Raw genomic sequence first — 12,821 nt, forward strand, 5'->3', positions numbered from 1 at the left:
CAAGTAAAAGCTCCACCAAGAACACAATAAAACCAAATTTAAAATGTGACAACAAAAACAACAAAAAAAGGGAAGAGGACAGAGATTAACAGTAGCAAAGGATGATGGAGTGCAAAAGTACTCACAAGATAGTGTACTACAATGAACAGGGTAGGATCCCTTTTCATTACTTAATGGTAACCACCATTGAGAAAACCACCACAGAAGCATGTGACTTAAGAAAAATAGCAACAGGGGAAAGAAGTATGGAATACAACCAAACAAAAACAAAGGATAGAAAAACAAAACAGAAGGATCAAACAAGATACAAAACTAACAGAAAGCAATTTATAAAATGGCAATAGGGAACCCACATGTGTCAATAATTACACTAAATGTAAATGGGTTAAACTCACCGATAAAAAGACACAGAATAGCAGAATGTATTAAAAAAAGAAAATTCAACTGTATGCTGCCTACAAGAAACACATCTAAGCAACAAGGATAAAAACAAATTCAAAGTGAAAGGCTGGAAAACAATACTCCAAGCAAATAACATCCAAAAAAAAGCAGGCATAGCAATACTCATATCTGATAATGCTGACTACAAGACAGCAAAAGTACTCAGAGACAAAAGTGGTCATTTCATAATGATTAAGGGGACACTGAATCAAGAAGACATAACAATACTTTTTTTTTTTTGTATTTTTCTGAAGCTGGAAACAGGGAGGCAGTCAGACAGACTCCCGCATGCACCCAACCAGGATCCACCTGGCACGCCCACCAGGGGGCGATGCTCTGCCCATCCAGGGCATCGCTCTGTTGTCACCAGAGCCACTCTAGCACCTGGGGCGTAGGCCATGGAGCCATCCCCAGAGCCTGGGCCATCTTTTGCTCCAATGGAGCCTCAGCTGCAGGAGTGGAAGAGAGAGACAGAGAGGAAGGAGAGGGGGAGGGGTGGAGAAGCAGATGGGCGCTTCTCCTGTGTGCCCTGGCTGGAAATCGAACCCGGGACTTCCACACACCAGGCCGATGCTCTACCACTGAGCAAACCGGCCAGGGCCAACATAACAATTCTTAATATATATACACCAAACCAAGGAGCACCAAAATATATAAGACAGCTACTTATTGACCTTAAAACAAAAACTGACAAAAATACAATCATACTTGGAGACCTCAATACACCACTGATGGCTCTAGATTGTTCATCCAAACAAAGAATCAATAAAGATATATTGGCCTTAAAAAAACACTAGAGCACCTGGCTATGATAGACATCTATAGGACATTTCATCCCAAAGTGACTGAGTATACATTTTTCTCCAGTGTACATGGATCATTCTCAAGAATTGACCATATGTTGGGCCACAAAAACAACATCAGCAAATTCAGAAAAATGAAAATTGTACCAAGCATATTTTCTGAGCATAAAGCCTTGAAACTAGAATTCAACTGCAAAAAAGAGGAAAAAAATCCCACAAAAATGTGGAAACTAAACAACATACTTTAAAAAAAATGAATGGGTCAAAGAAGAAATAAGCACAGAGATCAAAAGATATATACAAACAAATGAAAATGACAATACGACATATCAGAATCTATGGGATGCAGCAAAAGCAGTGATAAGAGGAAAGGTCATATCACTTCAGGCCTATATGAACAAACAAGAGAGAGCCCAAGTGAACCACTAACTTTACACCTTAAGGAAATAGAAAAAGAAGAACAAAGAAAACCTAAAATCAGCCAAAGAAAGGAGATAATAAAAATCAGAGCAGAAATAAATAAAATAGAGAACAGAAAAAGTATAGAAAAAATTAATAAAACAAGGAGCTGGTTCTTTGAAAAGATTAACAAAATTGACAAACCCTTGGCAAGACTCACCAAGGAAAAAAGAGAAAGAACTCATATAAACAAAATCCAAAATTAAAGAAGAGAAATCACCACGGATATCATAGATATACACAGAATTATTGGAGAATACTACAAAAAACTATATGCCACTAAATTCAACAATCTAGAAGAAATGGATAAATTCCTAGAACAATACAACCTTCCTAGACTGAGTCAAGAAGAAGCAGAAAGCCTAAACAGACCAATTAGCAGGGAAGAAATAGAAAAAACTATTAAAAACATCCCCAAAAGTAAAAGTCCAGGCCCAGACAGTTATACTAGTGAATTCTATCAAATATTCAAAGAAGACTTGGTTCCTATTCTACTCAAAGTCTTCCAAAAAATTGAAGAAGAGGCAATACTTCCAAACATATTTTATGAGGCCAACATAACCCTCATACCGAAACCTGGCAAGGATGGCACAAAAAAAGAAAACTACAGACCAATATCTCTAATGAATACAGATGCTAAAATACTAAACAAAATACTAGCAAATTGAATACAACAACATATTAAAAAAATAATACATCATGATCAAGTGGGATTCATCCCAGAATCTCAAGGATGGTTCAACATACGTAAAATGGTTAACGTAATACACCATATCAACAAAACAAAGAACAAAAACCACATAATCTTATCAATAGATGCAGAAAAGGCATTCGATAAAATACAACACAATATTATATTTAAGACACTCAACAAAATGGGTATAGAAGGAAAATATCTCAACATGATAAAGGCCATATATGATAAACCATCAGCTAACATCATATTAAATGGCACTAAACTAAACGCTTTCCCCCTTAAATCAGGAACAAGATAGGGTTGTCCACTCTTATTTAATGAGGTTTAGCAGGGGTCGTCAAACTTTTTATAAAAACTGCCCACTTTTGCAATGCTGGTAGACCTGGTCCCTACCGCCCACTAGTGGGCGTTTTAGCTTTCATGATGGGCCAATCACGGTGCTGTTTGGTTGCACAGTAGGGACCAGGTTGACCAGCACTGCAAAAGTGGGCGGTTTTTATAACAATAGACAAGCAATCAGACAAGATAAAGAAATAAAAGATCATATCGGAAAACAAGAAGTAAAAGTATCACTTTTTGCAGATGATATGATCCTATACATCGAAAACCCCAAAGAATCTACAAAAAGACTACTAGAAATAATAAGCCAATACAGTAAGGTCACAGGATATAAAATTAATATACAAAAGTCCATAGCCTTTCTATATGCCAACAATGAAACATTAGAGAACGAACTCATAAAAATAATCCCCATCATGATTGCAACAAAAAAAATAAAATACCTAGGAATAAGCATAACAAAGAATGTAAAGGACCTATATAATAAAAACTACAAAACATTGTTAAGGGAAATCGAAAAAGATACAATGAGTAGAAAAAATATTTCTTGTTCTTGGATAGGAAGAATAAATATAATCAAAATGGCCATATTACCCAAAGCAATATACAAATTTAATGCAATTCCCATCAAAATTCCAATGACATTTTTTAAAGAAATGGAACAAAAAATCATCAGATTTATATGGAACTATAAAAAACCCCAAATAGACAAAGCAATCCTAAAGAAAAAGAATGAAGCTGGGGGCATTACCGTACCTGACTTCAAAATATATTATAGGGCCACAACAATCAAAACAGCATGGTTTTGGCAGAAAAATAGACACTCAAACCAATGGAACAGAATAGAAGAATAGAAAGTCCAGAAATAAAACCACATATATACGGTCAAATAATTTTTGATAAAGGGGACAAAAACACAATGAAAAAAAGAAAGCCTCTTCAACAAATGGTGCTGGGAGAACTGGAAAGCTACATGCAAAAGAATGAAACTCGACTACAGTTTGTCCCCTTGTACTAAAATTAATTCAAAATGGATCAAAGACCTAAATATAAGACCTGAAACAATAAAGTATATAGAAGAAAACATAGGTTCTAAACTCATGGACCTTGGTTTTAAAGAGCATTTTATTAATTTGACTCCAAAGGCAAGGGAAGTGAAGGCAAAAATAAATGAATGGGACTACCTCAGACTAAAAAGTTTTTGCTCAGCAAGAGAAACTGACAACAAAATAAATAGACAGCCAAGTAAATGGGAAATAATATTTTCAAACAACAGCTCAGATAAAGGCCTAATATCCAAAATATACAAAGAACTCATAAAACTCAACAACAAACAAACAATCAATCCAATAAAAAAATGGGAAGAGGACATGAACAGACACTTCTCCCAGGAAGAAATACAAATGGCCAACAGATATATGAAAAGATGCTCATCTTCATTAGTTATTAGAGAAATACAAATCAAAACTGCAATGAGATACCACCTCACACCTGTTAGATTAGCTATTATTAACAAGACAGGTAATAGCAAATGTTGGAGAGGCTGTGGAGGAAAAGAAACCCTCATTCATTCACTGTTGGTGGGAATGTAAAGTAGTACTACCATTATGAAAGAAAGTATGGTGGTTCCTCAAAAAACTGAAAAAAGAACTACCTTATGACCCAGAAATCCCTCTACTGGGTATATACCCCCAAAACTCAGAAACATTGATACGTAAAAACACATGCAGCCCCATGTTCATTGCAGCATTGTTCACAGTGGCCAAGACATGGAAACAACCAAAAAGCCCTTCAATAGATGACTGAATAAAGAAGATGTGGCACATATACACTATGGAATACTACTCAGCCATAAGAAATGATGACATTGGATTATTTACAACAAAATGGTGGGATCTTGATAACATTATAAGAAGTGAAATAAGTAAATCAGAAAAAACCAAAAACTGCATTATTCCATATATAGGTGGGACATAAAAATGAGACTAAGAGACATGGACAAGAGTGTGGTGGTTACGGGAGTGGTGGGGGAGAGGGAAGGAGAGGGGGAGGGGAAGGGGCACAAAGAAAACTAGATAGAAGGTGATGGAGGACAATCTGACTTTGGGTGATGGGTATGCAATATAATTGATTGACAAGATAACCTGGACATATTTTCTTTGAACATATGTACCCTGATTTATTGATGTCACCCCATTAAAACTAATAAAAATTAAAAAAAAAAGAAATGTAAACATCAAGGAAGGTTGCCCCTTATCTCCCAGTTTCTGTGGGAGAGTGGGAGCCTAACTTCAGTGACTGGAAGTCTTGTCGCAAATTGCAAAACTACCTACTGTAGTAAAAGATAAGAGAAGTTGATTTTTCCTCTGGATAAAATCAATTCGCTAACACAGATGGTCACTTCGCTTACCAGGTGACCTTGTATACTATATGTATAACAAATAGTACTGTTAAGTTATCTTAATTGAGGACTAGTCACTGTTTATAAGAAAACATGTATGTAATGGGTTGTATCTGTTTGTCTATATGAAGAGGTAAGAGTCCTTTCTGTCTTTGAAATCTCTCAGGGCTTTTCCTGTGATGAGCATCACAACCTTGTTTAATGCTTACTCAATAATAAAAGTATTTTCTTTTTCTACTACCTTTGTTGTGAGCATTTCTGGGTTAAAACAAGATTTTTTTTTTCAATTTCTATTTCCCCAACATCATGAACAGGGTAAAATTATTAGAAAGCATAAAACTAGAAGTAAAGATAAGAAGTAAAGATGTTTATTTAGTCATGTTAACTATAAAGGCAACTGCTAACTTTTTTAAAAAAGACTTATATGCCCTGACCAGGCAGTGGCGCAGTGGATAGAGCATCGGACTGGGATGCGGAGTACCCAGGTTCGAGACCCAGAGGTCACCAGCTTGAGCGCAGGCTCATCTGGTTTGAGCAAAAAGCTCACCAGCTTGGACCCAAGGTTGCTGGCTCGAGCAAGGGGTTACTTGGTCTGCTGAAGGCCCATGGTCAAGGCACATATGAGGAAGCAATCAATGAACAACTAAGGTGTCACAGTGAAAAACTGATGATTGATGCTTCTCATCTCTCTCTATTCCTGTCTGTCTGTCCCTATCTATCCCTCGCTCTGATTCTCTCTTTGTCCCTGAAAAAAAAGAAAGAAAAAAAGACTTATATGAATGCCAGGTACAATGTTAGTGTTTTGCATACATCATTTCATTTGAGCCTCACAACAACCCTACTGAACTAAGATCCAAAATTACTCCCATATCACATTGAAGAATCTGAGGCTCTTCAAAGAGATATGAAGTAATTTAACCAAAATCAATATATAAAATGCTAAGATATGAACCTAAAACTGTCTGACTCCAAAGTTTATGGCAACAACCATTATTTTTTCCAGGAGGGAAGACCTACAAACTCCTCCAATGAGACCTTCAAAGCTGCCTTAGATGCTTCACCATCCCCCTGCTCCACAGCCCATAGGGCATAGCTGCATTATAATTCTGCTCTTAGGATCCCATGAGATTCCATATGTCTTTTTACAATAAGTCTCTATTTGGCTGAGATTATTTAAATGAGTATCTTGTAGGCAAAGAAGGCTGGCTAGAACAGAAATACAAACAGAAATGTGAAATGTAAATATTCAAGGTCATCAGCAAGAGGGAAACTGTTTTGCATTCCCAAAGCTAAGTAAACAAGAACAGTTTTGAGTCTTACTGTGACAGAAAAGTTTCAAGGTTATAGATCAGCAAATGTTCAAATTGGAAAAATGTGGTCTTAGAGTCACTGATTGTAATAGGAGGCTTTTACCAGCAGGTACCCTGCCAATGACTCCAGAGCTCCACCCACTTCAACATTTGCCTCCTCCCAATTAGGAAGAAAGAATGGAGAATGGATGCCAGAGAACTTGACTATGACAACAACTGGAATGGCTGAAGCTGGAATGGATTCTTTCTTCCCTGTCCCTCTCCTCTTTTTCACTTTCAATCATCCTCACTTCTCCCACTAAGTGTCAAAGGTGAGTTCAGTAGCTGAAGGACTCAGAGAAGAAACTGTGAATGAAAGAAGGAAGAAATCAAAGTGAGATGGAAGACTAAGGAAGGCTTGGTGCCAGTGAGGAGACTCAAGGGATAGAGTTTGAAAAGGGAAAGTTGCTCCTTTACTAGCAATTAGTTTCCTTTACTAGGGAGAGAGGAGAGTGAGAGATGACTTGTGTTGGCAACTCACAAAGAATATTCTTCTGAAGAAAACAAAAAAAAGCATATTCTCCTAAGGAGAGCTAAGGGATTGGTGACGTGGCCTTGGGACGGGAGGCTGAGGTGAAATGAAGGAATCTAATCCCCAGGGCTTATGGAAAAGATCACAAGGGAGAGGGTGAACTGATCGGCCCTGGTTACAAAGGTAAGTAAACTAGAAATTTAGAGTGGGGGGAAGGAGGGATTGACTGAGTGTGGTCATAACATTTGATATTTCAGTGTGTTCTATCTATATTTAAATTTTTCATTTATCCAGTGAACATCTCCTTTGAATCCATTTAGATGTTACACATAAATCACATAAAATTGTTGTGTTTTGTTTTTTCTCCATGTCTTAAGACAGTAAAATTTATAACTGTTTACTGTTAGGACAGCTTTCTCGTTTGCATCGTGATCTGTGTGTTTTTCAGAGGAATCCCACTTCTTTTTCCTCAGCTTTCTCACCAAACACATCCACTCCTCTCCTCCCCCTCTAGCAAGGCTGCAAACACCGAGGCTCTGGCTCTGAAGGGGTCCCACCCTGGCTCTGAGTCTCCCTGTTCACTGAGTAGAGACTCTGGACCACATGGCCACTTTCTTCTCTAACTTGAAGAAAAATGGGAGTGTCCATGCTCCCCGGTGAGGAGGGCCCAGGCTCCTGGGGAAGTTTGAAGTCATAAAACATAACAGTTAAAAATTGCTTGCACAACCTCTACAACCCTCTCTCAGAATTACCATATTTTTTGCTCCATAAAATGCAGTTTTTTTCCCCCAAAAGTGGAGGGGAAAATGCCCGTGCAGTCTTATGGAGCGGAAAATACGGTATTTTAATAAATATTTTAACACACCATTTGGTTCAGAATATTTTTTTTCTTACTTTCCTCCATAAAACCCTAGGTGTGTCTTATGGTCAGGTGAATCTTACAGATCAAATAATACGGTTATATCTTTTGAATGTTCCATTTCATGATTTTGTGCTTTTTCTACTTTAAAGGTTCAACACTAGACACTGGTTATGACAATTAGAAAACTGAGAATTACTTGTAGGAATTTCTCTTAAGAAAATAAGGGGTCAAACAAACAAAGATTATGTACAAGAATGTTGATTACTCAAAATATTAAGACTTAAATCAATCTAAATGTCCAGTGACAGAAAATTATTAAAATAAAAGTTCACTCATTTTATGCAGTAATCTAAAATTTGTGATGTAGATGTATAGGCATTTATATAAAAAATGTTTATAAGGTATTATTAACTGACAAAACTAGTTATAAATCTATAGATTATGTAACACAATATACATGCACAAAAGAATTTCCAAGAATCTATATTAACAGGTTAATAAAAGTAGAATGATTTTTAAATTTTTTCTTATCTATAAATTTTTTTATTTTCTATAATAAGCATGCATATTTACTTAAATTTTAAAAGACTTAAGAAAACTCCATATAAATTTTTTAAAAAAACAACAGTGAATCTTAATGGGAAGGCTCTATGAAGCCTGTATTGGTATAAATATACAACCAAAAGAAATCTAGATATAGGAGTCAAGAAGAGAGAAAACAGATAGTTGGATCTTTTTTTATTGTTGTTATTGTTGTTCAATGTACCCTTGGTAAAGCTTAATCAAAATACACCAAGATAGCCTGACCACCAGGCGCAGTGGATAAAGCATCAGAGTGGGACATGGAGGACCCATGTTTGAGGCTCTGAGGTCGCCAACTTGAGCATGGGCTCATCTGGTTTAAGCAAGGCTCACCAGCTTGAGCCCAAGGTCACTGGCTTGAGCAAGGGGTCACTTGGTCTGCTGTAGTCCCTCACCCCATCAAGGCACATATGAGAAAGCAATCAATGAACAACTAAGGTGCCGCAACAAAGAATTGATGCTTCTCATCTCCCTCCCTTCCTGTCTGTCTGTCCCTATATGTCCCTCTCTCTGTCTCTATCTGTCTGTGTCACCAAAAAAGATAATAATAAAAATAAAAAATGAATACACCAGGATCCTGGGGAGAGCTGAGTTGTGGGTAGGAGGCTGCCAATGTGTCTTGCAAAGTTATGCTTTCATTTGCAACTCTGTAAATTGAGAAAGCAAGTTGAAAAGCTCCTGTTGTGCATTCCTGTTGCTCTTCAGACATTCCAAACTAAGGCTAGGAAAAGAAGTTTGGATATAAATCATTTCAGTTACTCTCAATTCATGGCCATTCCTGGAGTTGACATACACTACCCCATCTAGTCACTGAAGATAAGATAGAAAGCCAAAGTTTTAATCTGCATTCCAAAAGAATTAGCCAGTTATTATATCCATGAGAAAAGTAAAGACATCTCTATTAATACTTTAACCTAGAAAACAGTACATTATCAGGTTTTCTCCAAACTGGAACTGTGCTTACGTTGTAAAAGTCTCATCATCATCATCGACAGCTATTCGGAAACTCTCTTCACTGGCCTCTAGAAGTTGACTCACTGTTGTTACAGCAACTTTTTTTGCCTGCGAGGAAGAAAACACCAGTCATCATAAAGGACATATATCATATATCATGACTATCATCCTGAATTATTATGGTATCAAGTGAAACTAAAGGCTTGGTTTTTTATTTACATAGATAGCAGAGTGAATAAGGATAAGACACAGTGAAAATATAAATTGAGGCAGTCAACTAGGAGACTTAAGTCTCTGAATTTGACCTAATAGCAAGGTCTTTCAAAGAACTACCACCTCATCCCCAAGAACACTAAAGCAGATGCTTGGATACAAAAGCAGAATATCAGAACATCACAACTCACAATACTTAATATAACTTATTAGTTACACTAAGATTTAGTAACATTATTTCTAGTTTTCTTACAATTAAAAAATCAGGAGTACAATGGAAAGGATATCCTGGCATTTGGTTACTGTTTAACTGCCCTCTTTTCAGTTACTAATACCTTCTGCCTTTATATAATCCTTCCATAAATTCTACATTTGGTGATCATTTTTTCTTTCAATTCTGTTTTTATTAACTTTTGAAATGCCCAGGAGGACTTTTGATTTTAATCCCACTTAATTTCCAAAGGAGCTAGGATAACATAAAATATTTTTTGAAATACAATGCTTAAAGGTAATAGAAGAAAGAAGTAGACATTGTCAGGCCACGCTGACATTCAGCTGGGTCAGTCCATATTGGTGGTTCATAGCCCTGATGACCAGGACCCAACCTGTGCCAACTGGTAAATGTTGACTATAGTTCTTATTTTCAAGTACAAGAGTTCAGCACTTTAAAATATCAGATATGTAAACTAGGCTTAAGTTTTTTTAGAAAGCCAAAACTAAAATGCAAATATGTTGAGCAGGAAGAGGTCACAGTTTAAAACATCATGTTCCAAAGTGGGTTCCTTGGAACACCAGTTACTGGGAATTGTATAGAGATGCAGAGGTCAAACGCAGTTGGTGGACATATTAATAAGATGAAATAGATTTGTTTGCTTTATCCAGATTTAACATGATAATGATCATGTGACATTCTAAAAGAGAGTGTGTGGACAATGGGGGCTTTTTAAAATTTCTTTGAGCATCTCACAGAAAGAATGCTCTGCAAAATGGTTTTAAGCAACCTCAGCCATGGCCACGTCCATAACCTGGAATAAGGAATAAAGTTTGGGATGACTTTCTTTCTTTCTTCCTCTCCCTTTAAAAAAGAATCTTGTAAGTTTTACCTGAGATGTAGCTCCTCTGGAATCATTGAAGATCTGTCCAACCACTCTGGTAGCAGCAGTGATGTTATTAGGAGTTAATTTATTGGTATCAGATGTTAAAACCTGGGCTTCTCTGGAAATATTGTCAGACTTTTTAGAGATATCGTCTATCTATTAAAAAAAAAAAAACTAACTTAATACATCAACATTTAAACACCTATCAGGCAACTACGGATGAATAGGCTTGAGTTTAGTTGGGCCTCAATCTCTGGAGCGTCACATCCACCAGTTTTTCATATTTGTGTCTTTCCTTATGTAAGTTATGTAACAATTTCAAACTTATATAACACTTCTATGCTGTTGCATCTAATAATTTTTAAATGGATTTTTATCTTATATATGTTTTTTCATTTCATTTTCCAAGTTAATCATTTTTATTGTGTTTTACAAGAGTATTGATCTGCCATGGGTTGGAGATTTTAAAAACTAGCTTTTCAGCACAGTTTGGACAGCACTGACCTAGACAACCACCACCTCAGCTACCAACTGGCTTCCAGGCTCTGTTGTGCACCTACAGCAGGGGCCCCCAAACTACGGCCTGCGGGCCACATGCGGCCCCCTGAGGCCATTTATCCGGCCCCCGCCGCACTTCCGGAAGGGGCACCTCTTTCATTGGTGGTCAGTGAGAGGAGCACAGGATGCATCCTGTGTGCTGTATGTGGTGGCGACACAAAGCGCAGCAATGCGGGATGCATGTGTCAGGGCTCCGGAAGCGCGTCATATCACTTGTTACGGCTAGCAGTGACAAACATGGAACCAGACACTGACCATCTCATTAGCCAAAAGCAGGCCCATAGTTCCCATTGAAATACTGGTCAGTTTGTTGATTTAAATTTACCTGTTCTTTATTTTAAATATTGTATTTGTTCCTGTTTTGTTTTTTTTACTTTAAAATAAGATATGTGCAGTGTGCTTAGGGATTTGTTCATAGTTTTTTTATAGTCCGGCCCTCCAAAGGTCTGAGGGACAGTGAACTGGCCCCCTGTGTAAAAAGTTTGGGGACCCCTGACCTACAGTATATTAATTCCTATTGTCATTAGTGGAGCTGGAGGTCAACGTGTGTCTGTCTGTCTGTCTGCCTGTGCGTATGTGTATTCATTTTCCACTAGATGGCAGCAATATTGCAAAAATCAAAGCAAGATTATAGGTTAGTCAAGCTAAGGAAAGAGTTGGGAGCAATATCCAGTCAGAAGACAGACACAGCTCTCAATAGCCAGGTCCCCGCTCCATGCTAAGCGCTTTGCTAAATGTTTTACAGGTGTTTTCACATTTAATATGCAAAACAAGATTATGAGTTGAGCATTCTCATTCCTATTTAAAGCCTTGGAGAACATATAAAGCAAACCCAAAGGTCACTTAGCTTGGAAGTGGAGAGCTAATAATCAAATACGGGCTTGTCAGATTCCAGAACCTCATTTCTTTCCCACAGTCTGTGTGGTTGGCACAACCTACGTGGTTGGCAGCCCCCTCCACACCCACTACCATCCCCACCCCTGCCCATCTACAATTAGATAGCTGGTATGATACAGCGTGTAAAGTCAAAAGCAACCCCATCGCTTTTTGGCTGTGATTCACCGAGCAAAATACTGCACCTCTCAGAGCCAGTTTTCCTGTCTATAAAATGAGCACATCCATACTTATCCATAGAGGTGCTACAGGAATCAAACATGATAAAGTAGTATAAAATGTTCAGCACAGCCTGTAACATGAGTTAGTGCTCAATAATTAGTGTTATTAGCTATGATTGTCTATAATATGGGAATAACATCTAACTCACAGAGATTCAATAAAAACTAAATAATATATAATACACAGGGCACCTAGGAGAATCTCATAAAGATAAGTTTCCTCTTTCACCCCTTGTTTGGCCCCAGGTGTTAGCTATTCTACGTATTTACATTTGGGTATATCCTTAGTCAAAATAATTTGATCTGCCTAAAAACTTTTCTACTCAAATATACTTTCTATTTCACCTGCTCACAGATACAGCCCTGAGACTACCATCAGGATCTGGAGTTTCCTACTTCAAAAGGTCTTTGGTAATAGTATTTTTTTTTCTTCTGATGTAGACCATTAAAATATCTTCCTTTTGTTCTCAAATGTCAAG

At 37.3% G+C, this 12,821-nt stretch overlaps 1 protein-coding gene across 6 annotated transcripts in view; it reads right to left on the reverse strand.

The window, feature by feature from the left end:
* The window catches only part of ADGRG7 (adhesion G protein-coupled receptor G7), an 80,064-nt gene that overhangs the window by 45,205 nt on the left and 22,038 nt on the right, over positions 1-12,821 (reverse strand). For all 6 annotated transcript variants that reach the window (XM_066347163.1, XM_066347161.1, XM_066347164.1 and 3 more), the window contains 2 exons: positions 10,676-10,825; positions 9,370-9,467 (listed from right to left, as the gene is read on the reverse strand). In XM_066347163.1, coding sequence (XP_066203260.1) covers positions 9,370-9,467; positions 10,676-10,825 — 248 coding nt within the window. The remainder of the gene's footprint in view (positions 1-9,369; positions 9,468-10,675; positions 10,826-12,821) is intronic.

This window comes from Saccopteryx leptura, chromosome 8, assembly GCF_036850995.1.
Source record: "Saccopteryx leptura isolate mSacLep1 chromosome 8, mSacLep1_pri_phased_curated, whole genome shotgun sequence".
NCBI classification, from domain to species: domain Eukaryota; kingdom Metazoa; phylum Chordata; class Mammalia; order Chiroptera; family Emballonuridae; genus Saccopteryx; species Saccopteryx leptura.